Here is a 24,500-nt window from a genome sequence, read left to right on the forward strand (position 1 = left end):
TATATATTGTTTAAAGAAAAATGTAAACGAAAACAAAAAGAAAGAAAATCAACTATAAGCAATAACTCTGTAAATCATACGTTGCTTATTTTCCCGTCGTGTGATCTTCGAAGGTTCCTCCGGTCCCCGGAGAGCGCAAGCGGAGAAAACCCGGGGACCGCTTGACCTCGGCAGTGAAAACGTTCCGATGACTCGCATTACTCACACTTCTTCCTCCACACTTCACTTCTTTCAGATAAAACACTCTCTAGAAAAACACATCTTCTAGGCCATTCGGCCAATATACACCCACCATGTGGAAGCCTTCAGAGAGGCTGATGGACACCATCAGACACTATGCCAGCTTCCCCGCAACCGGTGTCTCGCTGAGGCAGATGGTCCAATTTGGTGATCGTCCCTCAACAGGTATGAACGATGAACCAATATGGCACTGTCGCGAGTCAATATCTAATTCTCATCTAGGTACCCTATTCCGCGCCTCTCAATTTCTCTCCGAGGAGCTCCCGATCCGTCTCGCACATCGCGTGCAGGATCTGGGTGAGCTGCCAGATGGACTCAGTGAGATGCCGTCGATCAAAAAAGTCCAGGATTGGTATGCGCAGTCATTTGAGGTATGTGACTCACCCATTGGCAATCGATCCCGGTTCCATATACTGACCCGACTACCAGGAAATCATTGCTCTTCCTCGCCCCACTCTGACTCAAGAAGTGAAAGCACGCCTACTGCGACCAGGTGGGATGAACGGCGGCCCTTCAAAAATCCTCTCTGAAACAACTCAAAATCCCAGCGTGCGTGAAGGACAGTACCGGTCATCCGTGACCGCAGCCAATGGAAATGGTGTTGCAAAGGCGCACGCCGCGGCAGGCCGACGGTACTTTTTCCCCGCGGACGACCGCGGAGACTGGCCTCCGGAACTCAACGACTACAACCAACGATTCGCCAAGACCCTCCAACAGATCAAGCGACGCCATGACGGGGTCGTGACCACCGTCGCGCAAGGTATCCTGGAATGGAAACGTGCGCGACAACGCATGCAGATCGACTCCACGATTCAGTCCTTCCTCGACCGGTTTTACATGTCAAGGATTGGTATACGAATGCTCATCGGCCAACACATCGCACTCACGGAACAAACGCACATCAAACACCCCAACTATGTCGGAATAATTTGTACCAAGACCAATGTTCGGGACATCGCGCTCGAGGCCATTGAAAACGCCCGCTTCGTCTGCGAGGATTACTACGGTCTTTTCGAGTCGCCCAAGGTGCAGCTGGTCTGCAAGGAGGACTTGAACTTCATGTATGTTCCAGGACACCTATCGCACATGCTCTTCGAGACCCTCAAGAACTCGCTTCGGGCGGTCGTCGAACAACATGGTGCCGATAAGGATGAATTCCCCGTGACTAAGGTCATAGTTGCCGAAGGCAAAGAGGACATCACGATCAAGATCTCCGACGAGGGCGGTGGTATTCCCCGGTCATCGATCCCTCTTGTATGGACCTACATGTACACCACTGTGGAGCAAACGCCCAACCTGGACCCTGATTTCGACAAGAACGACTTCAAAGCGCCAATGGCTGGATTTGGATATGGCCTACCAATAAGCCGACTGTACGCCCGGTACTTTGGCGGTGATTTGAAGCTGATCAGTATGGAGGGGTATGTTCAATTCTCTGCTTCTTACTATCTTTCATAAAACTCATTGCTAATTGATCTCCACAGTTACGGGACTGACGTCTACCTCCATCTCAACCGCCTCTCTTCAAGCTCCGAGCCCCTGCAATGACAATCACCTGTCATGAGAGACGGTCGGATCCGGATCACCACTTCGCACCGCCTGCACCACCCAATTTACAATGACCCGGAATACAAACCCACGCCGTCTCGAGGACTGACACTGATGAATGCCCAGGCCCACTACGCTCGCATGCTCAGCCGAGAGGTTTCAGAGCGTAAGCAAGTAGGAGACATGGAGAGTCTGTTTCACTCGGAGAAGCGGAGAAGAGAGGAGGAACAGATGTAAGACGTGCCTCACTTGGCTTAGCCTTGGCTTTGGTCCTGGCTACTTTCTGTCTTCTCATTGGTTCCTCTATATCTCTCGTCTTGTTTAATCCCTTCCTCCGATTTGGATATTTTGGATGGCTACATCTGTGATCAGCTGCTCCATCAAGAATGCGAAGATGAGTTCACAAGTTGGACTGCAGTACCACCGCGTCGCCTGAGACTCTCGGGTAATATCCCAAAGATGAAAAGAGGAAGAGCACACAAAAAAAACCCCCCAGTGAAGCTATTCTGTTTTCTGGATCCTCTCGATGATACCCCTTTTTCTCTTTCCTTTGTTCTCTTCCTCATCCTCTCTGGGCTGGTGATTCTGTCGTCGATTTGGCTTCTCTGTATAGTATTTTCCTTTTAATCTGCTTTAGCGAATACAAACATTATAGTATCATATCCGTCTTTAGTAGTACCTAGATAACCTGTAGTCAAAAGTATTCCACCACAATAAAATCCAACCATGCAAGAACCAGCACGCTCAAAAAAAAAAGAAAAAAAAAAGAAAAAGAACTACCATCAATTCATAACTCATAAATCCTCATCCTCATCCTCCTGCCTCCGACCCAAACCCCTCCCAACCAACGAAGCCCCCCCTCCAAGTCCCACACCAACACCCCCAGAAACCCTCCTCGGCGAATTTGCACCAGAAGAAGACCCCGAAGCCCCATGGGACCGCGAACCACCACCTCTCGCCTTCTTCGCATCCATCGCTCTCAAATGCGCCGGCTTATGCCAATTATGATCATTAATATTCCCAATAACCTCCCGAAACCGAGCACGAATAAGCGACCCTTCCCCGCCCTTCCCATCGGGCGCGATATAGAACCGCGGGTCGTAGAGTTCTTCTGCTTTTTCTGGGTCGCTGGGGGCGAGATATTTTGCCAGGAAGCGACGGCGGGTTTGGGGGATTGTCTTTTGTTTTGTTAATATTAATTGTATCTGTAAGTATGGCTGGGTTTGGCACTGGATTCAAGGGAAGGAAGGGATGTGGTAGGTTAGGTTTAAGTCAGGTTAGACAGGGTATGGTATGGTTGTCAACGTACTTCTCGTGAAGCAAGCGCATATGTAACTAATAACTCACTGTCCATGAGGACGGCTAGTGCGGCGTGTTTTTCGTCGCGGAGATGTGAGCGTGTGCGGGCGTCTTTTTCAAAGGCGGTTTCGGGTTCTGTTGTGCCGTTTGGGCCGGCGCGGTTGTATGGTGTTGTGAGGGGGTTTTGGGCGCGGGCGTTGAATCTTCCTTTTTGGGGTGTTAGCTTTTGTAGACTTGTGGTTTTATTGGATTCACGCGGTTCAGGTGAGAGAGATAAATGGTGGATCCTTCGTAGTTGGACTTGATAACTAGGAAAGGGAAAAGGGATACACACCCGTGTCTGATCCATTTGACGTGTTCAAGCCCCAAACATCATCATCTGATGGAGGGCGGGGCATTAGTATCCCGTCCACGTTTGGAATTCTTCCATTTTCACCGATGTCGAACATTGGTATACCGTCGGCGCGGTCCAGGTCATCGAGTTGCATTCCGCCATCAGATTCGGATTCAGATTCCGTGTCTGAAATGATGTGTACGGGTTGGTTGGACATTTTGAAGAGAGTGAGATAGGATATAACTCAGTGGTAAATCAAAAGCAGACTGAGACAGGGTCTTTTGAGTTGATATGTGGTGGTGTGGAGTCAGAGATTGGATGACGAGGTGCAACCAATGAGTAGTGAGAATGGAAGTACCTAATAAAAGGTGTCTGTGGTAGGCTCTAGTTCACGTCTGTGATTAACAGATAATTTCATGTATATCTTGTTGTATGATCCCAGGATTGATCTATAGCCAGTGTCAGCGATGAGAAACAGATATTGGTGGTAAGTGAACGAGAGACTGGTCATCTTCCGGAGAGGAGTTGACGGGAAAGGATTTTCACCTCAATAAGGAGTTTCAAACATACGTAGTCATAGCACTTCAGACAGATGTCGAGATATAGAGGATTCAGCTTGTTGACGAGATAACCTTGTGCCCTCTTGGGGTGGGTCCCGGTTCTGTGGCTATATCAAGTAGGCGGTGAGGACTCACAATGGCAATTTGGCCAAACTGCTGGTGTTGAACTCCCTAATTGGGCTTAGTGGATATCAGGTATATTGCGATCTGAAGTTAGTCCTAAATATTGTTCAAGACAGTGATCCTTTCAGAATATTATCATTGGGACAGATATAATACAAGCTCTACAAGGAAGAAGTGAAAAGAACCAAACGGTTGTATTGAACCAATGATGAATGGCAAAAATAAATATAGTGTGATGCCAAAAACCCAATAACGCCAGAAAACAATGCCGCTAAAACGACCAACAGTTTAGGAGACAAAGTGAAAAAAAAAAGAAAAAGTAATAATCTAATTAGCCGGACAGTCGTGCATGTAAGAATTTTTAGGCCAATGGTACCCAGCCGCATCCCTGAGATTCAATGTTAGTAAAGCGCAAATAAGAATACAAAACCAGGGTGATAAACATACCAAGTCGTAAAGTTCCAATTATCGTATGCCTTGCGATGTTTCTCAATATACTTAGTGGTCTCATAACCAGGCGGGTCACAAGTAACGCTCTCATCATCGGGGTCCTGGTAGATTCGGACATAGTCGAAGCGCAAGATAGCAGGCATGAAATCAATGATGCTCTTATTCTGCGGCGCGAAGTTATCCGCCATACCCATATTCATGATCAGCGACATAGGCTCGAGTGGGATCGTGCGTTGCCCGATATTGCCGTTAGGCCCGATGGCACGAGCGTCCAGTGTCCAGGTCTTTTCGGCGCCGACGAACCATGTCACCTCGCCTTGTGCACCTGGTGTGTACTCGAAGGAGTAGGTTTGGTATTCGGTTCCGTTGTACCAGCGGTGGTTTAGGTTGGTTAGGCCAGACATGGCTTGTTGGTAGACACCGCCTCGGTAGTCGTTAATTTCGGTGACGCGTGAGTCGTAAACGGCGGCGAAGTCTAGAGTTTGCTTAGTTAGTGGATTTTTTGCATAATGGAAAGCTCGAAAGATACTCACCATAGTCAGGCATGTACCACAAATCAAATGGCGCAGTCTGTAGACTCTGCGACGCACTACCGACGTAGGGACCGCTGTCACCATACAGTGGAGCAGTGCTACCTTCAATGACATCAATTTCTGGAGCACTGCGTGCAGTACCAGGAGTCGGGTGATCAGAGCCCGGACAGGCACATCCAGGCAACCGCATACCAGGCAGCCAGTTGATACCATCAGGAGCACTCTGGTTCGGGGTAATGCCTGCATCGCAGCCGTCATGGTAACTGTATGGCCACATGCCATCGGTAGTAGCAGCATAGCCAGGGCGAGCCAGGTTTCCCATTGCCCAGAAACCAGGCCAGAAACCTTCGACATGTCCATCACCCGGGAGGGACATGCTGGCTTCGAGACGACCACCCTTGAAGCAGAGCTTGTTCCAGCTCTGTACCATACCGGATCGGTAGTTTAGCTCGTGGTTTTCGAAGTGGTCAAATCGAAGCTGGAGGGTGCCATCTGCTGTGGTTACTGCGTCGGGGTCATACCACTAGGCAGTGTCAGTGTTTGAGCCGTAGGTTTTTTTTTTTGGACACAGTTTGTACTAACCTCCTTGTCCTGTGTTACTCCGTACCACATATCGACTGCTTGGAAGTACGGGTCATCGTCCTCGAAGAATGTTCGACCGGGCATGTTAAACTCGTCGGAGAACTGCAATCGAAACGTCAGCCACTCGTCGTTGTTAACGACATATCAAACAACTCACCACTAGCTTCATCTCCTTCCCATTGGCATTTTTCTTGGTGTGTGCCTCTTTCGGTGTGTCTGGGTCAATTAAGCCCTTCCGCAGGTTTTCCAACAGTGGGCGTTCCCCAACATCCAAACACAACGTGTCTGCGGGGTGGCATACTCCATGAGGATGTTTTGCGAAGCCCGTCAACCAAGTTCTGTGATTTCTGGTTAGCCAAGGGTAGAGATGATCAAACAAGCCAACAATGTCTTACATGAGTGGGTAGCCAATGAAAAGCACCAGAAGACCTAGTGTGAAAACTGCCAGACCACCGACATTCAAAATACCCCTTCGATTCCAGATATCACAATCTCGATCCTTGTCCGCTGGGTCCGGGTTATGCATGTAGTCATCCTTCTCCACATCCTCAGGGAACAATAACAACCCATCAGTAGGCATGATATTGAACTTCCCCGAGACAGTCTGCGTGTTGACATCGTACTCCTCACTACCAGCGTGCGAAGGCGCCCTCGAATCATGGAATGGATCCAAGGGGAAGGTGCTCTCACGACTGATGGAGCTGATACTCGAGCGAGCCGCAGACCACCTGTCCGGAGACCGGGGCCGATCAGTATCACTCACACCATGTCCCTGTGTAGGCCGCAACTTCGGAGGCAACAGGAATTCCGAGGACTCAGGGACATTTGATGCTCCGTATGGTGAAATTGCCATCCCTTGAGCGCCAACCGCCGTGGGCGTGTCGGGGCCCTGTGGTGTCAAGGGTCGGGGGAATGTCCGCGACGTCAAAGGTGCGTAGCCCTCATTTGTTTGAAGGAAAGGATCTTGCCGTCCCGAATTGAGTCGGATGTGAGGCGTCGCCTTCCCTTCAGACCCATCAGATCCGTGGTCCGACATTTTATTGTCGATTTTCAAGTTCTGGACAACTCCGACACGCTCGTTTGCTCTGCACTGGCAAAACCTTGCTATCTATCTTCGATTGCTGCCGCGAGAACAGCCTTTTTGCCTCAGTCGTTGGTGGAATCCGTGGGCTAGGTTGTTATGACGATGTGGTTGTTCTGCTTCTTCTTTCTTCCGGTTCTTCACACGAAGATTTCGCTATATATCTGAACGGTAAGGACTGAGGACCTAGGTAGGTATACTGCACAGTTGATGAGTGCGATGTTTAGCGAAAGAACGGACACGGCAGGTCGGATAGCATCGAAGGTCCCTCGGCGACACGATAGAAGAGACAAACAGAGTCTAAACGGAGAAATAAAGCCAAAACCACAGAAGAAAAGAAGAGCCTAGATGGCCCGAGGGGTCTTGTTTGGGTTCACGAGGAGACAGGAATGACACAGATCCAAGGGGGCAACCAGTGGTATGTCTAGGCCTCTCTCTCTTCCCGGGTCTTTATGATAGACTATGGATAATTGTAAAATACTGTTCAACACTCTGTTCCATGACACAATGCCATATTGTGTATACAATTGACTGTCAGGTTCAATTGATTTAAGCAGACTGGTGGTTTTGAAGCTCTACCCTAGCTCTCACGCCCTGGGTAGGGCTATTCTAGGGTGCGGCATTCCCGTTGCTTCCCAGGGCCCGAGGAATGGCCCGCCCTGAATGCTGGCCGGAATTCAGGGATCGACATGGTCATGAACCTGGAGAGATTTCAAATGTAGTAATAATAGCAGTTCAAGGTTGCTCTGTATAGATGGAGAGTTGTTGAAGCGAAGGGCGGGGAAAGATGAGAGACATGGCCCGAGACCCCGGTCTACCAGCGCAACATGAGGGATGTATCTAATTTCTTTACTTTCTCTAAAACATGTAGCTACGAGAATTATTGCCACAGTTGTTCCCTTCAAGGTTAAATGAGTAATTCAACCTGTTTTGCACAGCCATTGACACGCGTCCTGCCAAACTCCAACTCATCGGGCCTGAAGAATGCGACAGATCCCGAACAAACGCTGTCAGGGCCACCTTACACCAAGGGCATAGTAGGTTGAAACCTCTGATTATCCATTCCGTGCCAATATTATCAATGTCAAAGAACAAGGCAGCAAGAAACCCGTACCGATGTGCATCGATGCTTTCTCATAAAATATCGTATTTCGATGAAATAAACAGCTACATATCAAATAGCAAAATACAAACTATGCCCTACACAAACTCCCAAGGGCTCTCTTCATTATGGATATGAACAGCCTGACCATCTACGACTCAACCGCCTTAGCACGCAAACCGACAAGACGGCTCTCAGGCGCATGCAGTGCCAGAACCCAATACTCGATCTTGGTGCTGGTTTGTTCAACGCGGTAGACCTTCAGCTCAGCAGCCGACTGATCGGCACCAGGATCTTTCTCGACAGCCGCAGCGCGGACAGCATCCAGGGCGGCGGAGTATTGATTTTTCGGGTCGAAGGAGGAGGGGGATAGAATGGAGATGGACTGGGACAGGTCGGTATCTGGGGAGATCAGAGAGGAGAGCTGGTCTGCAGTGAGGGAGGTGGGGATTAGCAGGGCGGATCAAGGATATTTATCTTGGAGTTTTTTCCCAAGGGAGCAAGTCTATGAAGGAGGATGCGGAACTAGGAAATGGAAATGAAATCGGGACAGGATCAGGATCAGGACATACCAGCACTAGGCCATGCGCCCTTGGCAGCACCATCCCACTTCAATGCCACAGGCTCGAAGGGCTCGTCTGTATCGGAGATGTAGTATGCGTCGACGGACTGCAGCGGTTTTGGGACTGACAGGGAGCTGTGCACGGTCTCGGTTTTGACGGTGCCGGCCCCTTGCTGCGGAGCGCTGCCGCTCACATCTGCGTTGGCTTTGTCCAAGAAGGACATGTATGCGTCGTCGGAGGACATGATTTGTGTTGAGGTTGAGAAGGGGGACTTGGTGGGGAGGGAAGAGCTGGTTTGTGGTTGCGGTCTTGCGGTTGCGGGGAAGAGGCGGGTTTGGTGCTCTGTGTTTAGGATGTGGGTTCTTGGGCTCGGTTGGTGGTATAGACAGTGTTGGAGACGGTATTGAGGTGGACAGTATTCAATTCGAAAGGTTGATCGTAAAGTGTAAGATGAGATTGGAAAAGCCCGGTTTCTTGCTGAAGCTGGCAGCGAAAAGTGTGGGATGACGCAATGGACCTTGGACTGGCGCATTTTGTTCACCACCGGCCTGTCGGGTTGGAATATCGTATATTTAAACAAACAAAGAGTTTGAAAGAGTGTATATAATGTACCAGATATATGGAGGAATTAGGAAGAATTAGGGAAAGGAAAAAAAGGCAGCTCAACATTTCGGGTGCGTAAGTACTACGTCCATATATAATATATATACAAGACACCCGAACCAGACATATACATTTTTAAGTGATAGGTGATCCAAGAAACGATTTAAGAAATTGATATATTTCGTGGTAGAAAATTCTCCCACATACACCTTAGATATATTTATATAAATTTACAGACAATTATACAGCTACATGCAAATCGTGAAGGATATTCGCTTTTTTATTGAATATGAAACGTTGCACTATCACCAACCATAGGCTTAAACATCTTAAACAGTCTCCACAAGGTCCTTCTTGAGGGTACCCATGAAGGCCTTCTTCTCCTCGAAGGTCTGGAAAGCACCGTGACCGAACTTGGAGGAGGTATCGATCCACTTGAGCTCGACCTTCTCGGTGGCCCTGCGGGAAGTCTGGGGGTACAGAGTCTTGCGCAGAGTCATAACACGCTTCTTGACACCGGGGACGGAGCCCTTGACCATGACGAAGTCGTTCTTGACCTCACCGTAGTGGACGAAACCACCCATGCTGGACAAATGTTAGAATTAAGAAACAAAACACACGAGGAGAAAAGTATCAGGGAGGAACATACGGGGTGATCTGCTTCTTGGAGATGTCGAACTCGGTGGAGGCGTTACCCTCATCGGTACCCTTTCCAATGCGGAAGATCTTGTGGTTGCAAGAAGTACGGTGGTGGTATCCGTCCTGACCGGCACGGGCAACAGTCCACTGGACGTGGTTAGGGTGCCAAGCACCAATACAGGCGACCTTACGCAGACCCTTGTGAGTCTTGCGGGGCAGCTTGGTGGTACCCCAACGGGAGGTGACACCGGAGAAACCGTGACCCTTGGTGACGGCGATGACATCAATCATCTCATCCTTCTCGAAGATGGAATCGATATCGATGGTCTTCTCGAAGAGGTTGCGGGCGAAGTCGACCTTGTCGGAGACGGAGCCACCGTTGACCTGGATCTCCATAAGGTGGGCCTTCTTCTGCTTGATAGGAGTCTGGCGGATCTGGGTGTGGGCGAGCACACGGACGACAGTGCAGTACTTCTGGATGCGCTCAAGCTCGCGGGTGATGGAGGCACCGGAGCTCTCGGCGTGGGACTTGGCGTACTTGGTGAAGGCCTTCTTCTTGGACTTGTACCAGTTCTTGTAGAAGCGACGCTTGACCTCATCGCTCAGGTGCTCAGCCCAGACGGTGGTGAGAGAGCGGAGACCACGGGGAGTCTCGATGTAACCGACGACACCGACGGCAACGAGCTAGAAAGAAAAAATCCATGTTAGGGCCCGGTCGATTTTTTTTTTTTTCGTCCTTCACTTTCGCACACAACGGGGAAAACGTACAGGAGGGGTCTCGATGACGGTGGCGGCCTCGACAATCTCCTTCTTGTGCATCTTGGCACCAGGACGGTCAAGGTCACGGACGATGGTGGTCATACCGGCCTTGTAGCCCATGGAGGCAGTAAGGTGGACAGGCTTCTTGGCATCATCCTTGGGGAAGCTGTCGCAAAAAAGTCTCAGCGCACAAATTCACAAATCACGAACTCATTCAGAAAGTACTGACCTCTTGACCTTACCACGGTGACGGGCAGCGCGCTTGCGCGGGAGGTAGGCAAGGGAGCCTGGAGATATAATCAGTATACTGTTCACACACAGAGGCCGTATTTCGAAATTTCGATATCGAGGAAAAAGGTGATCACGAACCGTGACGAGGCGCTTCGAACTTCCGGTGACTCCTGAATAGCGAAAGCAGGTCAGCAATTGTATTCAATGGCGATTGTATATGAATCTTCAATCGGGATAGACTCACATCTTGACCCTGTTATCGTTAGTCGTCGAGGTGGTGGGAGGACGATCTGGAAATGTCGAAGTTGATTTTGCACGCTTGGTGTGTGGGCTAACCTAAGCGAGACTCTTGGCGGTGAAGAGCCTGAGGCACCCCACAATAACCCAAATTAGCTAATCCAGCCCTGGTCCTGTCACGTGTCGTCTAGATTTTCCCGGGCCCTGAGATAACTTTTATGGGTCTTGCTGCTGCCAAGGCAAACGGCCAGCAATATGGTTTTAGGACATCCACATTGTGGGCTCGAATGAAACGTAGACCGAAATACAATACGGAATATAGAGTGCTACAGTTACAGTTATACGAGTGTACACTTTAATGATAAAAGAAAGGAGATGTTATAAAATTTACTCTACCAAATTCCAGAGTATCAAACAAATGATTTGCTTCAAGGATGCCTAATGCACCATAAAAAATTCACAGTGAAAGGAGACTAAGAAATCATAAAAAAGAAGAGAACGAACAGACATGACGAATTTTCAGCGCACGCGCTTGAAACTTGGTAGTCATCGTAACTCGCACATTCATACCGTACATCACACACTGAAAGAGAGGAAGGACAGGGAGGAGCAAGGAAGCGAGAGATTTGGGGGCTTTTTGCCCGGTTTAACCAGACCACACTTTTGTGGCCGGGAGATGAAAGAGTTTTTACGCCGTTGGCTCGACCTTGGATGGAGTACTGGCACGAGCATTTCCGGCGCCATTGGCTGGGTTGCCAGCAGCGCTGCAGTTGGGGCTCCCCTTGGAAGCAGCAGCAGCAGCCTTCTTTTCTTCCTCAACTTCGTCATCGTAGTCTTCATCAACATCCATTTTGCGCGCGGGGGGCTCGTGCGCAGGAGGAGCCTCGGGGCGAGGAGGTTCTTCCTTGACCGGGGTGTTGGCGGAAGGAGGTCCAGGGGGCGGAGCGTTGGGTGCTGGTGCAGTGCCCTCGGCCATCGGGGGAAGACTGGGGCCAGCAGAAGGGCGGGGAGGCATGTCTTGGATCGAAGGCAGAGTAGGAGGGTGGTGAGCAGCCTCTGAGGGGTGGTAGTTCTCATTGGCACGACGGGCGTCCTCGCGGCGAGCCTCTGAGGAGCTTCGTCGTTGCATCTCACCAGGAGAAGGCAAGCGAGCGGGTGGGCTCGGGCGGCGGTTGTTCTGGTCATCCAGACGAGCGCGGCTCTCTTCATTTGCATGTTTCTTGACTGGACCAGCATCCGCCTCCCATTCGCGGCCGCGCTTCATTGCAGATGCGGGGCGATCTTCGCGATCACGGGCGGCAGCCTCAGCAGCAGTAGCAGCCGAAGCAGGGGCCGGAGCACCAGAGGCGATGGAGTTACCACCTGGAACTTGTGGGGAGAGGGTAGGACCGGGGTGGAACTGTTGGAGAGGGTATCCTGAGCCCGGCGAAGAGGGACGCTCATCGCGAATAGGGCGAATTTCAGGAGCAGGACTGAAAGGACGATTCTGGTAAGGAGGGGGAGGAGCACCGCCATTGGGCCCGGGAGGTCCAGGGGGGCCAGGAGGAGCGACAGGCAGACCACTCGGCAAACCACCTCGTGGGGCACCAAAGGCATTGCCACCACTAGGAGCGCGTTCGTGGCCTGGACCAGGAGCGTTTCCAAGCTGAGGTAGGGTGTGAGGCGGCGGGTAGGCATTGGGATCACCCATCTTTGGCGAGCGAGGCGCGCCACGGGGATCCGGGAACGCCCGACCAGGCTCCTGTCGAGGACTCTGAGCAGGAGCACCGGGGATCCGGACATCGCGCTGGTCAAGACCGTTCGATGGGGGAGCTTGGCTCTGAGATTGAAGCTCGTTGATACCACGGTTCCAGTCAGGAATCTGTCTCGGGGGAGCAGGAGCTTGTGGAGGGGGACCGATGGGGGCTGGGGCGCCCCACTGAGGAGCTGGAGGTGCACCAACGCCAGGCGCCTGATAAGCCTGAGGGTGAACATCCTGCGGCTGAGGCGCGGGAGCAGTGGGAGGCTGTTGTCCAGCCGTGCCAGCAGACAATTGACTCTGAAGAAGTTGCAGACGAGCCTTGATGTGAACGTTGCTCGGATCAAGATCTGCGGCGCGTCCATAGGCATCCAGGGCATCGGCGATCTGGTTGTTGCATGATTCGTACAAAGTGCCGAGGTCATACCAAACCTCCGAAATATAAGGGTTCAGGCGGATCGCACGAGAGTAGGCGTCGAGAGCATCGCGGTATTGGTTGATCTGGTAGTAAAGAACACCAATCGAGCACCAGAAGGTAGGGTTCCGGCCATCGCGGTAGACCGCTTGCTGGTAGGCTTCGTACGCCTTGGGGTATTTCGCCATGGACATGTAGCAACGACCGAGGAGATACCAGCTTTGAGCGTCATTGTTATCTAGGGAACCGATTGATTAGTTTCAATGTATACAATCCAGATGGGGATTGAAAGTGTACTTACCAGCATTGACGGACTTTTCCAAAAACTGGATGGCCTTCTCCTGGCTGTGGAAGGCATTGCTCTGCTGGTGGTAGAGCCATCCAAGTTGCTGGAGAACTTTGGCGTGGTTTGGATCCCGCTCAAGGACACGCTGGTAGGCAGATTGAGCAGACTCAAACTGAGGGTTTCATTAGCATGAGGTAAGAAATCAAAAGTGGAGGAAAGCATGACTTACGTCTTTCTGTTGCTCGTGAACATGGCCAATCTGGAACCAGATGTCTTCTTCGGTCAGAGGGCGTGGGGGATCGCTAACAATGTATTTGAAGCACTAGAATGGATTAGCCACAGCTCTCAAAATTCATAGCAAGAGATTTCACATACCTCCAAACTCTGGTTAAACTTCTGTTGCTGCTTGTATATGATTCCCAGGCGGAAGTAAATCTCATTGGCCTTCTCGAAGTCGGGTGCCATGCGCATCACTTGTGAGAAAGCCTCCTCCGCATGATCCAAAGAACCATAGCGGTCATACAAGATACCGATTCCATACCACAGCTTGGGTTCCTAATGAGGGGGATTGGAGTCAGCGACTAAATATTTCAGGGAAGATATGAGGGGGAACCGCTTACCTTAGGGTCGCGCAAGTGGTAGAGAGCTTGCTGGTAAGAGGTATATGCCTCTTGCAAATTATCCATCATGAGATGGCAGTGGCCCAAGCTGCCCCAAGTCTCTCCATTGCTCGGATCCAACTTCAAAATATTTTGCAAGTACTCAATTGCTTTGGGGAACTGCTCTTTTGTCCGGAGAATGCATGAAATAGCATTCATGGCCGAGATAGACCACTGGTTGTGACGCAGGGCCTGCTCGTAGGCATTCATCGCACCTTCGAGATCACCCATCAGTTCGGTCAAGCTTCCTACAAACGAGACACTGTCAGCAATCGCCAATTTTAAGTACATGGCCTAGTATTCCTTACCTATTTGAAGCCAGACTTGTTCATTGAGTGTGGCGATCTTCTGTGCGGTGGTGAGAGAAGGGACTCCCTTTTGACCTTGCACAGGAATTGCTGACATGTGACCATTGGCCTGCGCCTGCGCCTGCGCCTGCGCATGCGCTGCGAGATGCGCTGCCGCATGGTGAGGAGCTACGCCCGCGGTGGGTGATGGTTGAGTGTGAGACATGGTTCCCGAGAATCGTGAGTATGGTTTGAGTTGAACCGTGTCGCGACCGAACTCTCGGGGTAGGTTTGCGACACGATGATGCAATCCAATTTCACACCAGTATTAGACACTGGTCAAGTGTACTCTTGTGATGTCGCACGCCAATCCTGAGGCGCAATGTCCGATGGGCACGAGAGGAAAAAGAGCAAAAGAAAAAAGAGGGACGGGTCGCGAAAGAAGCAAATGTCCCTAACGCGACACTATCCAGCAGTGAAGGGCGGCGGTTTTCCAAAATCGACTAGACCTTGGCGCTGTCCCGAAGATAAATGAGTGGCGCGAGATGGGCAGTGACACAATCTCGGGGGGCAGCGGGTGAGGTCACAGCTATGTAGAGCTTGATGCGCGAAGGTAGAAGGGGAAAAATAAGATATTGAAGAAAGAGGCGAAGATACAAGGCGATACAGTGGGGAAAGGGGAAGTCAGAATTGAGGATGATCCGAAAGCCTAAGGGGGGAAGAGAGAGGGAAGAGTCGAGGGGCTGGCAGGAAAGGTGAAATTCGCCAAGAGACGCTAGTGGTTGGGTAGCTCCCGGCCGTCACGACTGATTATCTAATACAAGCTGACGCTCAGGAACGGCTTAGCGTTGTGGAGAAAGATCTGGAGGCGGTTATGCTCGTTTTATTTTTATTTTTTGTCCTTTTTTGTCCTTTTTGGGAATTCTTGGGGGATTTTTGATTTTTGATTTTTCTTTTTTTCGCTTTTCTCTTCCTTTTTTTTTCTTTTTTCTTTTTTCTTTTTTCTTTTTTCTTTTTCCCTTTTTAGGCTCCATCTTCCAAACCCACCCATGATCTCATGAAAAAAGAATTAAGCATATAAGAATTTTTATAATTATTTACTCGATATATACCTTCTATAGGTATTAGAATTAAACCCAATTTATTTTTCAATGCCGTTGTAATAAAATCCATCATGCCCAGTCTCCCTGACACGAACACACAAACCCCCGGCAAAAGACGCCGAGTGGGGACTCCCCCCGTGGTTGCCTCTAAGGTGCGTTAGTGCAACTGTGCTCCGTGGTGCTATGTAGCCCACAGGGCCGTGCAGCCGCATTGGCTTTCTTAGATCCCTGTTCCCCCCCCCCCTTTTGCCCAGCACTTTTTAGGTACTGTGCGTACTTAATCCTCCGTCAAATGAGAATGGAGACCACCTCCGAAAATATTCGTTTTACTTGATTTTCTTTGTCCAGTCCTTTTACTATTTATTCGACCTATCTCTATTCAGATACTCTGTACGGAGTACATAATATATATATATATATATATATAATTATTGTATACGTCAATAGGCTGCAAGACCAGCACAGACAGACCAAACCCGGAACTGTGCAGGGTGCAGCTGTCGAGTGACCTTGTGTCCCCTCTCTTTTTTTTTCCTCATCATTTTTCTCCGGACTTCGTGTACGCAATCCCAAGCACCCCCTTGACTCTTGCAAGTCCATGAATTTGTTTGGTAAAGTACCAAAGTACCATGCAGGGTACCTTGACTTGCATATTCGCCCCTTCCGTCATTATTGTACCCGCTTTAAGCAGATTAGCGTGTCCACAGTTTTCAATTTTAAAACTTCCTCAGCCACATATCCAATGGCCCTGTGCATGTGGCTGGTGCATACTTGTGGATTCGATGATCTTTGATTACATTTTCAGTGGACCTCGGGAGACTCCCGGATATGACAACCGTGACAACGCCTTTGGAAATTCCATTACGGAGTAGTGTAGCCCCTTATGGACAGTACTCACATACCATTGTCTCCCTACTTACTTTCAAAAGTATATATAGTATAACTCGGTGTATATAACATACGTGGCCATATTAAAGACCATGTGTACCTTATATTTTCTCCCAATGACGGGCTCCACTTGTGCGTGGGCCTCAATTTTTCCATCAGGGTTTGCTAGCCGAGCCGCCGTCTCTGCCGTTAGGAGGTTGTGAAACGGGGTGTTTCCCAACAGCCTCGGTCGACAACTGTCTTATTATGGTTCCTACTAGGAGGTACATAGAGATCTCCTGGGTTTCACAGCCGCTTATTATTTTAACTTGCCGACCGAGTCAACAGCCTGTATATTTTACCCTTTACCCTTTTTTTTTCTTCTTTCTCGTTCATTTCCCCATCTAAATCCCTGCTGTCTTGGGATGTTCTCGCCGAGTCTGGGTCAATCAGGACAGAATGTATAAATTATTTTTTAAAAAACAAAAGAGAGTGACTTCGCTGCAACTGCAAATCTCGGAAGCATGTCAAAAGCCAAAGCACCACGGGAATCACGGCAATGGCCCGGTCAAAGACAGATCAGCCGCGCGCATGCCTCTGCACTGCGGTCCCATCATTGTGTCCACTGTGGAGAACGCCCATGATTTATCCTGAGACCATAAATAAATAGTAAGAACCAAGACCCCCTGCGACGGGATTTTGCAGACGCCATGCTCCGAGGCGGTGGGTATGACCGTGCGACACGATTCCAGAGTTAGAATCGAGGCAGGGGGTGTGGGCCAGGAAAACAAAGCTAGACTTGACATTGCATGAATCACTGGCGCTTCCGAGTTGATCAGCGGGAGAGAGAAAGAGTCATGACGCAAAGCCATATGCAGATTGTATTTTCATATGAAATTGAGTTCTTCTTGGACGTGGCTCACCTGCACGGTCAACGGTAGACCCTCCACCATTTGCCCGCGGTGGATATCATCTGCCTCATGGTCAGATTATAAGAGGGAAAATAAATAAAAAAGCAAGGCAACTCAAAGCCAACAAAAAAAAAAAAAAAGATAAAGGTTTCAAGTCATGTCTTGCCAAGACTTGATAATGCAAAGCGCAGGGATTGAAGCCCGGTCCAGTTGGGACACAGATGTTCGATTTGTGTGACCTCGAAAAAAGACCAAAAGCCAAAATAGATGCGTCCATTTTCTACCCTCCCCGATCACTGATAAGATAGGGATCGTGGGGGGGATTGGCCTGACACTGCGCCATTTCCAACCGGGCTCGGTGATGCAGATGCGTGGTTCAAGGACGTGGGGGGAGCACAGATGCTGTTTCTTGTGTGAGGTACATTTCTGTTGGGTAACATGTCTGTGTTGCTCTGTGTTGGCGATGGGACAGGGATATAAGTCTAGTCATATATGATGTCTAGATGCAGATGCTTATCATTTGACGTTAGGTGGTTTTAGGCGATCAGGAGGGTCTCATGGTTGCATGGGTTACCCCAGGCGGGCTCAAGCCTTCAACGCGGGCCCGGAGGTCCTTTTCAGGTACCGCTAAGCCAATAATACCAAGCAGTTATTGATGTAGGAGTCGGCTAGCGGACTTCCAAATCTAGCCCGTCACATCTTGATCACTTGTGGCTGCAAGCCCCCGTCAGCCACAAATAAGGGAACCTAAGTTTTTATGAGATCTCTTGATGGACATAAGTACGGAGGGAATATATTTCGACTTGAACTACGGAGTATTTGAATGAACGAACTACCTTCAAATTTAGTATTTTTTGTTGATTGCTTGCATTCGAAATAAACTTGACATTACAACATATATATGTTTTGCTGCGAACCCGATTTTTCAACTCGGCATTGGTTTGGATTTCCTCTTTTGCACGTCTAAATACACAACACGCTATATATACCTACAAAAAATAGACAAACCATTTAAATATCAACACCTTGTTTCAATTCCAACTTTGCCTACAAGTCAACCTTGTTAATGAACCGACACGTGACCATATGCGACATGGAGATTATTTTTGGCATTTCTAATATGTATCAAGAAAATAACACGAAATATTATATCCAATCAAGCATGGATATATAAAAAGAATCCACACTACAACGCACACGAAGAAAAAGGTACCCGTGGACAATAAGAACGCTCAGACGCATTAGCTATGATGGTACGGAGTACATTGAGAGACTAAGTCCAAACCGCATTTATTGCAAAACTGATCATGAATATCGATGTTAATCTACGAAGTCGGCATACTGTCAGTTTAGTTTGGACGTAGAAGCTAAGTAAAGGAACCTTGAGATGAGTGGAGGGGCCTAGAAAAGCACATGTGCAGCAAATAGCTCTAGGGGAGCCGGTACAATATTGGAACCCGTGAATGGGATTGTGAGTACCGAGAATCGAGGATCGAGCGCATAAGCATGTGCAAAACCTCCCAACCTACCTTTGTACGAAATGGCCGAGGTTGGCGAATATTGGCAAACCGATGTTCAAAATCTTAGTGGCGACCTTAGTAATTTGTTTCCAAGCATCTGTATTTCAAGTCTTCAATCCATTATGGGATTCGATAGTGCCGGTGGAGGTTCGTCCGTGGTGCAGTTCGATGAGCTTGCGGTTAATGGATAATGTGCGGGAAAGATTAGTGAAAACCACCCCATGTGGATGAGGGATGATTTCCGGAAGAGAAGCTGGATATATGTGCCGTAGGGCGCGGTTGGTGCCTCATGAGCGAAGAGCCAGGAAGAAGAGCTGCTCAGATGGAATTTTTCTTGGAGATAGCGACCTCGAGTTTGCGTGCAGTCAAGGGGAAAGGTGACTTCATATATAACGTTGTACCTGTCATTTCCCAGGGGAATATGCAAGGAATGACATACAAGTCGGCCCAATATGACAGGTAGATAGTGTGGTCGATCGGATATCTGTGATACTTGAGAGATATGGAAGAATATCGGAAGAGTCGATAATTTTTGACGGTAGTCCATAGCCAGCACATGAGCAGACCACGACCCCTCATATTGGGTGGTTTAGAATAGCACCCAAATTTGGGGGAATGTGATTGATCTACACTCGCCACCTGTCATTGTCATGCCATGCCATTGCGTGCTTGGCTAATGGTAGTTGTATGGTTGATCACTGGCCGAATTTGAGAAAAAAGCACATGATTCTCGTGTTGATTGAGTAAAGACTGACAGCCAAGGGGAATTAGTTGGACAGCGTGCAGCCGTAAATAAAGGAAAAACAGTAGACTTGACCGGGAGTGCGGCAACGTTACGTTTGCCGAGCACAGAACACGCAATCAGTCGCTCCTGACCGCTCACCCGGGCAGCCAAGCAGAGAATACGGTTTTGTATACAGTGCCCAGGCATCCAGATAGAAAAATCCTACAAGCCAAGAGTTGAGATCTGTTGAGGAGAAAGAAAAATTTGGATCTGAAGCGGATGTCGGAGGCGCTGATTCGTTGATATAATCGGATTCATCTCAACGGGGCAGCGGAATGAAAGGACCAGGAGGCCAAGACTTCCAAGACTCTTCCTGTCAGGGCTGGGGGATCTGACAAGAGGGATCAAGATAGGTACGGAGTATCTATTTTGGCTCTCACTATGCACCTGGGCAAAACTCAGGACAATTATTGGCAAAAGTTAGGTAAGAGATATTGAACAATCTGAAAACTTATTTCCCCGAAATCGAAATGCCAACACCCGCCAACCTCTCGGCGTCTGGGCGTTGACCCTCCCTTGGGGGGTACTGTGTTGCCCCTGATTTGGTAGACATCCATGGGTTATATCGTAGCCCTGTGAGGTTCTGTGAGATCGCGAGTATTAAATCACATAGAATTCAGATACATACAACATACAGCCCTAGAGGTTACCTATGTACTTTTGGGAGATTCTAAGATTATATAGATGGGGCAATAGGAGTAATACATATTATCACGTGCGTATGGTTGTTACCGCCAAGACTTCAGGATTCGTCTCAGCGCGGATCATCTTGTCGTCATCGACCAATCAGAGACCGGAAATTATTGACTTCTCATGTCCGGTGGCTGCTTGGCGCCTTGGCGGGTGGTAAAATCTCGTAATTCGATCTGCACCTTTGACCAGACCACTCAGCATTTCTGTTTCACAGTAGGACAACTGCACATCTTGTCCGACACAACCCTACCCTGTTATCGTGTACGCTCTGAGATAGCCATGGTCGGGATCTGAGATAAAAGGATCGGCAGGATACCCACAAAGGATACTTGTACCCCATACAAGGCTCGACTCAATGCCAAGGTCTCGGCATCTGGGCGTCTTGGCGAGAGGGACTGCAAACAGCAGGAAATGCTCTTCCGCTGTCTGGCACGGCCTTTCCTGGGCTTTCCTGGCTTTTCCGCTCTTTCAGGCTGCGGCTCTCCGTTGTCTCTTATAAGTCTCTCTTCCGCCCTTCCTGCCCGCCCCCTTCCCCCTTCGACTTGTCAACAGAGAGCCCCCTATGCCCGAAGGATTACGACTACGGAAACCATGCGGTGAATTCTACATGCAATAGTCGCCCTCTGTGCGTCTACCTCATACGACTCTTGCTTCGTCTTCAACCTACTGCTTTTATCTTCTTGCCCAACATGCGGTCACCGGAGATGTCATATAGTCCCGCCTACTATCAGGATCAGGGACCTCTTGGAACGACACATCCTCGCAGCTCGATCGTCACCCCTCCACCGGCTACCCGTCGATCTCAAGAACAATCCTCTATATTGGGTCACCCCGTAGGCGGATCTCGACCCTCCTCTCCCATACCAAGCCGCGACGTCAGTCCCCGCACATCAGGCTCACGGGCACACCGTGTATACCATAACCAAACACTGGGAGGACCTTCGTGGCCCGGTGCAGACATCCGAGAGACAGACTCCGTTCCGGCCGGCTCAACATCAAGTGGTGCACACAAGGAAGAGCGGGCCCCCAGCAGCTGGACAGACCGGCCGTCATTAATGTCGGGGGAACAATCCAACCCTAGCATAATCCGTGTCCGAAAACGAGCCATCCCGGATGACGAACTAGTCACTAATGAGGGCCAAGATGCTCTCTTGATGCTGGTAAGTGCGCAATGTAGTGGTCCAATGTTTCATGTACTAATAAAAACCTGACAGTTCCGCCTCACAATCGTTCCATTATACTCATTCGGCGCTTCTCTATATACAATCTTCGCCCTCCTCTTCGCACTTCTTGTCTCACCTTTCCGTCTCTGCTCATTTTCCTCATACCTTCGCGCCACGACGTTCGCATCACAACTTTGCGATCTCCTCTCTCCTGTCCTTCACATCCATGAGCGGCTCGTTTGCTTGCAGCCACCATCCGTGGAAGACCGATCATCCTCGACCCAATCCACCCAATGGATTCGCTCAGAGCCAGATTCAGACCAACCGTCAGTCATATCTGAGCCGAGCGAGGTTTACGCGGTGACTACTTCAATTTTCGTCCTGGTCCTATCCCCATTACTCAGCATTGTGATCCTCCTGTTCGCATGGACGGCGGCCTTTTTCTGGGTCTTCTCCATGGTCCTGGGTAACCCGGACGGCACTGAGCGAAAGGACGATGGCCGCACCGCCGTTCTGGGAGTCTGTAAATGGTGGCGGTCATGGCTATGCAAAGCCCGAAAATCATAATAACTTCCAATAAGAGCCCGCCAGAATCAAGCAGGCCAAATCAGTGATACATCTCACCGCCAGCTTCACGAAAGCTGCATCACTCCCCCTTACCTTGAAATATTGTCCCGCACTACATTGATACCCTCCCCTCCCCTCTCGGTACATGGGCGTACACCGGGAATACGTGGAATGACCTCGCTTTACTTTACTTTTACCCTTCACATGCTGATATTACCCCCGTCCCTGGTGGCTATGACTATACACATTCTGCATCGTTGATGCACGCGGCGTCTGGGATTGGCTTTTATTTTTTACACGGCGTCTGGGCGGGCGCACAGTTATATCGAAATTATTTCGACGTGTATCCTTTTTGTTCTTGTGTTCTGCAGGTTATCGGGGTGTGGTTGGTGCCTCCCCTTGCTCGACTCAAGACTTTTGATATTGTCTTGTCTCGTGAGCTGGTGGGGGATCCTCGACCTGCCTTGGAACTGTATTTGTATGTATGAAACTTGCCCGCGAGAGGAGGTTGTATGTATGCACTGCTCTCGAGTGCGAATCTGATACCCGGGTTTATTGCTTTTGATTCTTGGTATTTGCCTAAAGTAGACACTATATGATTCTGTCTTTCACTCAATCCTTGCAAGGTAGATGGCCAGAAGTATTTGTAGTCAAAGGGGAAACTGGAAGTCATCGCTTCAGATGATTGTCTCATGCCTTTCAATTTATGTAGGTAATACAAGAATAGTCGGCCGCTTATGCGGTTTCTGCCCTTGCGACATAGTTCATCATCTGATCCAGTTGACCCAAGATGATATCAGGAATGTTATATCTTAATTTAAGATTCTACTTTGATGTCTTTCCCCCTTCTTAGAACAAGGTTTTGACAAAGCCTGAGGTGATCGTCTTCAAGTATGCTCTTTTGCCCTGCCAGACAAGGACTAGCATATATTCGAAAGACCATATGCCTGAAATATAGGTTTCGTATACATATGAAGTCACAAACGAAGTCGAGGCTAACACGAGCTGACAAAAACCGAACAGTACAGATATGTACCATTCATTGAACAAGACTTTACATTTACTCCCCTACAATCACTGTGTAGTATCCCATATCAAAATGGGAACTTCCTCTCACTATCCCTGCTTGCCTTTGTTGAACCACCCGTCTACACCGTAGGACTATCCCTGTAGAGATATCTCCACAATTCACAACTTCTTCTTTGTGACTCCCAGGGATCTTATTTAGCTAATATTTCAGCTCCCTCTGCCCCCTGAGTTATGTAAGAAACTCGTTGCTTCCAAGATTGTCCAAATTTCATTTAAAGAACCTCCCCTCCAATTCCCATGGAAGCATGCATCCCACCCAGACAACCGGAGGCCCTAACCTCAATATATCCATTGCCGCACCTCCAATATGGACATATGCCGCAGGGGACACTATAATCGGGAGCGTGAACCGGCACTCGCACATCGTGGCCCCAGATGCCAAGATCTCACTTACATTGATCGGACGCACAAGAGCCCGCCTAATAACAGAAGGCTACCCATCGAAAGTCTCATCCTACGGCAACTGGAAGCTTTTCGAGCTTCCATCACAAACCTTGTTACGTGGACCTATACACATAGCCTCGCCCAGCACCCCAACCGACTGGATCAACATCCCCTTCTCAATTGAGATCCCCGAAGCAACTTCACTATCAGCAGTCCGCAACCACACACAAGAGGAGAGCTTCACCCCCCTAGAAGCAAACTGCATCACACAGCACCCGTTACCGGGGACATATTCCACCAAATGGACCGGAGCAAAGGTCTGCATCGAGTACTATCTCCACGCGCAGCTGCGGTATATGCGAAATGGCTTGTGGCGTGTCCAACGTGCGACAGCGCCCATCACGCTAGGCTATCCGACAGTAGACGCGGGCGGGATCCGGTTCGCGCTGCAGCGGTGTAGTATCGTGAGCCGGGTGCGTAGCCAGCGATTGCTTCCGTCGATGCGGGATGTGGATTTATCTTTGATGCAGAAGACGCGGAAGATTCTTGGGTTATCTTCTGTTCCTGGATTTAGCTTTGAGGTTGTGATGAGTGTGCCCGTTGCTATTCAGCTTGATGGTTCGTCGCCGATTCCGCTTGTTATCAGGGTTATACCGCGGAAGGATGGGAGTAGTAGTGCTATTTGGGATGTTGCGCAACGGGTTGATGTTATTGCGGTCAAGATGAGTATTCTTTCGAAAGTTGAGATTGTGCTCAAACCGAGTGAGGAGAGCTTTTATAAGATTCCTAATGATGAACATGTGTTTGTTCAGCATTTGGGTCTGGAGAAGGCGTTTGAGCAGCGAAAGGATCCTATTGTCACTTTTGCTGGGTCAAGTGATACACCGGTCGATATTGGGAGGATGCTTCGGCTTGTTCTTAGACACGATGGTCTGATGAGTGATGGGAAGCGCCTCAGTGTTTTGGCTAGCATCCAGCCTAGTTTTGTCACTTTCAATACTAGGCTGAGTCACTCGATAATATGGCAGGCCTCTCTTAGTATTGCCGGGGAGACACGAACTGTGTCGATGACGACAGTGGTCACTGTGTATAACAGTGCCTCTAGGTTGTGAAGTTGTGCTTTGTTAAGGCCATGGGGATTTTTGAATTT

General features: G+C 49.4%; 9 protein-coding genes across 9 annotated transcripts; 4 read left to right on the forward strand and 5 right to left on the reverse strand.

Annotated features, from left to right (window-relative positions):
* Window positions 1-126: 126 nt before the first annotated feature.
* On the forward strand, window positions 127-1,788 carry N7455_011262 (PDK/BCKDK family protein kinase; the record flags this gene model as incomplete). Its single annotated transcript, XM_040958910.2, has 4 exons — window positions 127-405; window positions 463-611; window positions 670-1,661; window positions 1,725-1,788. The coding sequence occupies exons 1-4, from the start codon at window positions 294-296 to the stop codon at window positions 1,786-1,788; spliced, it is 1,317 nt and encodes a 438-aa protein (XP_040810700.1). The 5' UTR covers window positions 127-293.
* Window positions 1,789-1,800: 12 nt separating this feature from the next.
* N7455_011263 (uncharacterized protein) lies at window positions 1,801-2,025 on the forward strand (the record flags this gene model as incomplete). The annotated part of the gene is made up of 1 exon (XM_065606624.1): window positions 1,801-2,025. The coding sequence occupies one exon, from the start codon at window positions 1,801-1,803 to the stop codon at window positions 2,023-2,025; it is 225 nt and encodes a 74-aa protein (XP_065459790.1).
* Window positions 2,026-2,582: 557 nt separating this feature from the next.
* Window positions 2,583-3,638, reverse strand: N7455_011264 (uncharacterized protein; the record flags this gene model as incomplete). Its single annotated transcript, XM_040958931.2, has 3 exons — window positions 2,583-2,966; window positions 3,098-3,294; window positions 3,422-3,638. The coding sequence occupies 3 exons, from the start codon at window positions 3,636-3,638 to the stop codon at window positions 2,583-2,585; spliced, it is 798 nt and encodes a 265-aa protein (XP_040810728.2).
* Window positions 3,639-4,431: 793 nt separating this feature from the next.
* Window positions 4,432-6,705, reverse strand: N7455_011265 (SKN1/KRE6 family beta-glucan synthesis-associated protein; the record flags this gene model as incomplete). The annotated part of the gene is made up of 6 exons (XM_040958859.2): window positions 4,432-4,492; window positions 4,552-5,029; window positions 5,088-5,610; window positions 5,670-5,771; window positions 5,827-6,007; window positions 6,065-6,705. The coding sequence occupies 6 exons, from the start codon at window positions 6,703-6,705 to the stop codon at window positions 4,432-4,434; spliced, it is 1,986 nt and encodes a 661-aa protein (XP_040810701.1).
* Window positions 6,706-8,003: 1,298 nt separating this feature from the next.
* N7455_011266 (uncharacterized protein) lies at window positions 8,004-8,947 on the reverse strand (the record flags this gene model as incomplete). Its single annotated transcript, XM_040958917.2, has 2 exons — window positions 8,004-8,281; window positions 8,425-8,947. The coding sequence occupies 2 exons, from the start codon at window positions 8,945-8,947 to the stop codon at window positions 8,004-8,006; spliced, it is 801 nt and encodes a 266-aa protein (XP_040810726.2).
* Window positions 8,948-9,347: 400 nt separating this feature from the next.
* Window positions 9,348-11,434, reverse strand: rpL3 (60S ribosomal protein uL3; the record flags this gene model as incomplete). The annotated part of the gene is made up of 7 exons (XM_065606625.1): window positions 9,348-9,603; window positions 9,668-10,341; window positions 10,426-10,582; window positions 10,646-10,703; window positions 10,786-10,817; window positions 10,892-10,937; window positions 11,389-11,434. 7 exons carry the CDS (start codon window positions 11,432-11,434, stop codon window positions 9,348-9,350), a joined length of 1,269 nt encoding a protein of 422 aa, XP_065459791.1.
* Window positions 11,435-11,572: 138 nt separating this feature from the next.
* On the reverse strand, window positions 11,573-14,495 carry cyc8 (60S ribosomal uL3 domain-containing protein; the record flags this gene model as incomplete). Its single annotated transcript, XM_040958841.2, has 6 exons — window positions 11,573-13,275; window positions 13,339-13,495; window positions 13,553-13,645; window positions 13,699-13,878; window positions 13,944-14,230; window positions 14,291-14,495. 6 exons carry the CDS (start codon window positions 14,493-14,495, stop codon window positions 11,573-11,575), a joined length of 2,625 nt encoding a protein of 874 aa, XP_040810622.2.
* Window positions 14,496-20,836: 6,341 nt separating this feature from the next.
* N7455_011269 (uncharacterized protein) lies at window positions 20,837-21,877 on the forward strand (the record flags this gene model as incomplete). Its single annotated transcript, XM_040958844.2, has 2 exons — window positions 20,837-21,307; window positions 21,362-21,877. 2 exons carry the CDS (start codon window positions 20,837-20,839, stop codon window positions 21,875-21,877), a joined length of 987 nt encoding a protein of 328 aa, XP_040810711.1.
* Window positions 21,878-23,211: 1,334 nt separating this feature from the next.
* Window positions 23,212-24,462, forward strand: N7455_011270 (uncharacterized protein; the record flags this gene model as incomplete). Its single annotated transcript, XM_040958824.2, has 1 exon — window positions 23,212-24,462. One exon carries the CDS (start codon window positions 23,212-23,214, stop codon window positions 24,460-24,462), a length of 1,251 nt encoding a protein of 416 aa, XP_040810722.2.
* Window positions 24,463-24,500: the final 38 nt, after the last annotated feature.

Source organism: Penicillium solitum (assembly GCF_028829755.1).
Source record: "Penicillium solitum strain IBT 25940 chromosome Unknown utg000009l_segment0_segment0, whole genome shotgun sequence".
NCBI classification, from domain to species: domain Eukaryota; kingdom Fungi; phylum Ascomycota; class Eurotiomycetes; order Eurotiales; family Aspergillaceae; genus Penicillium; species Penicillium solitum.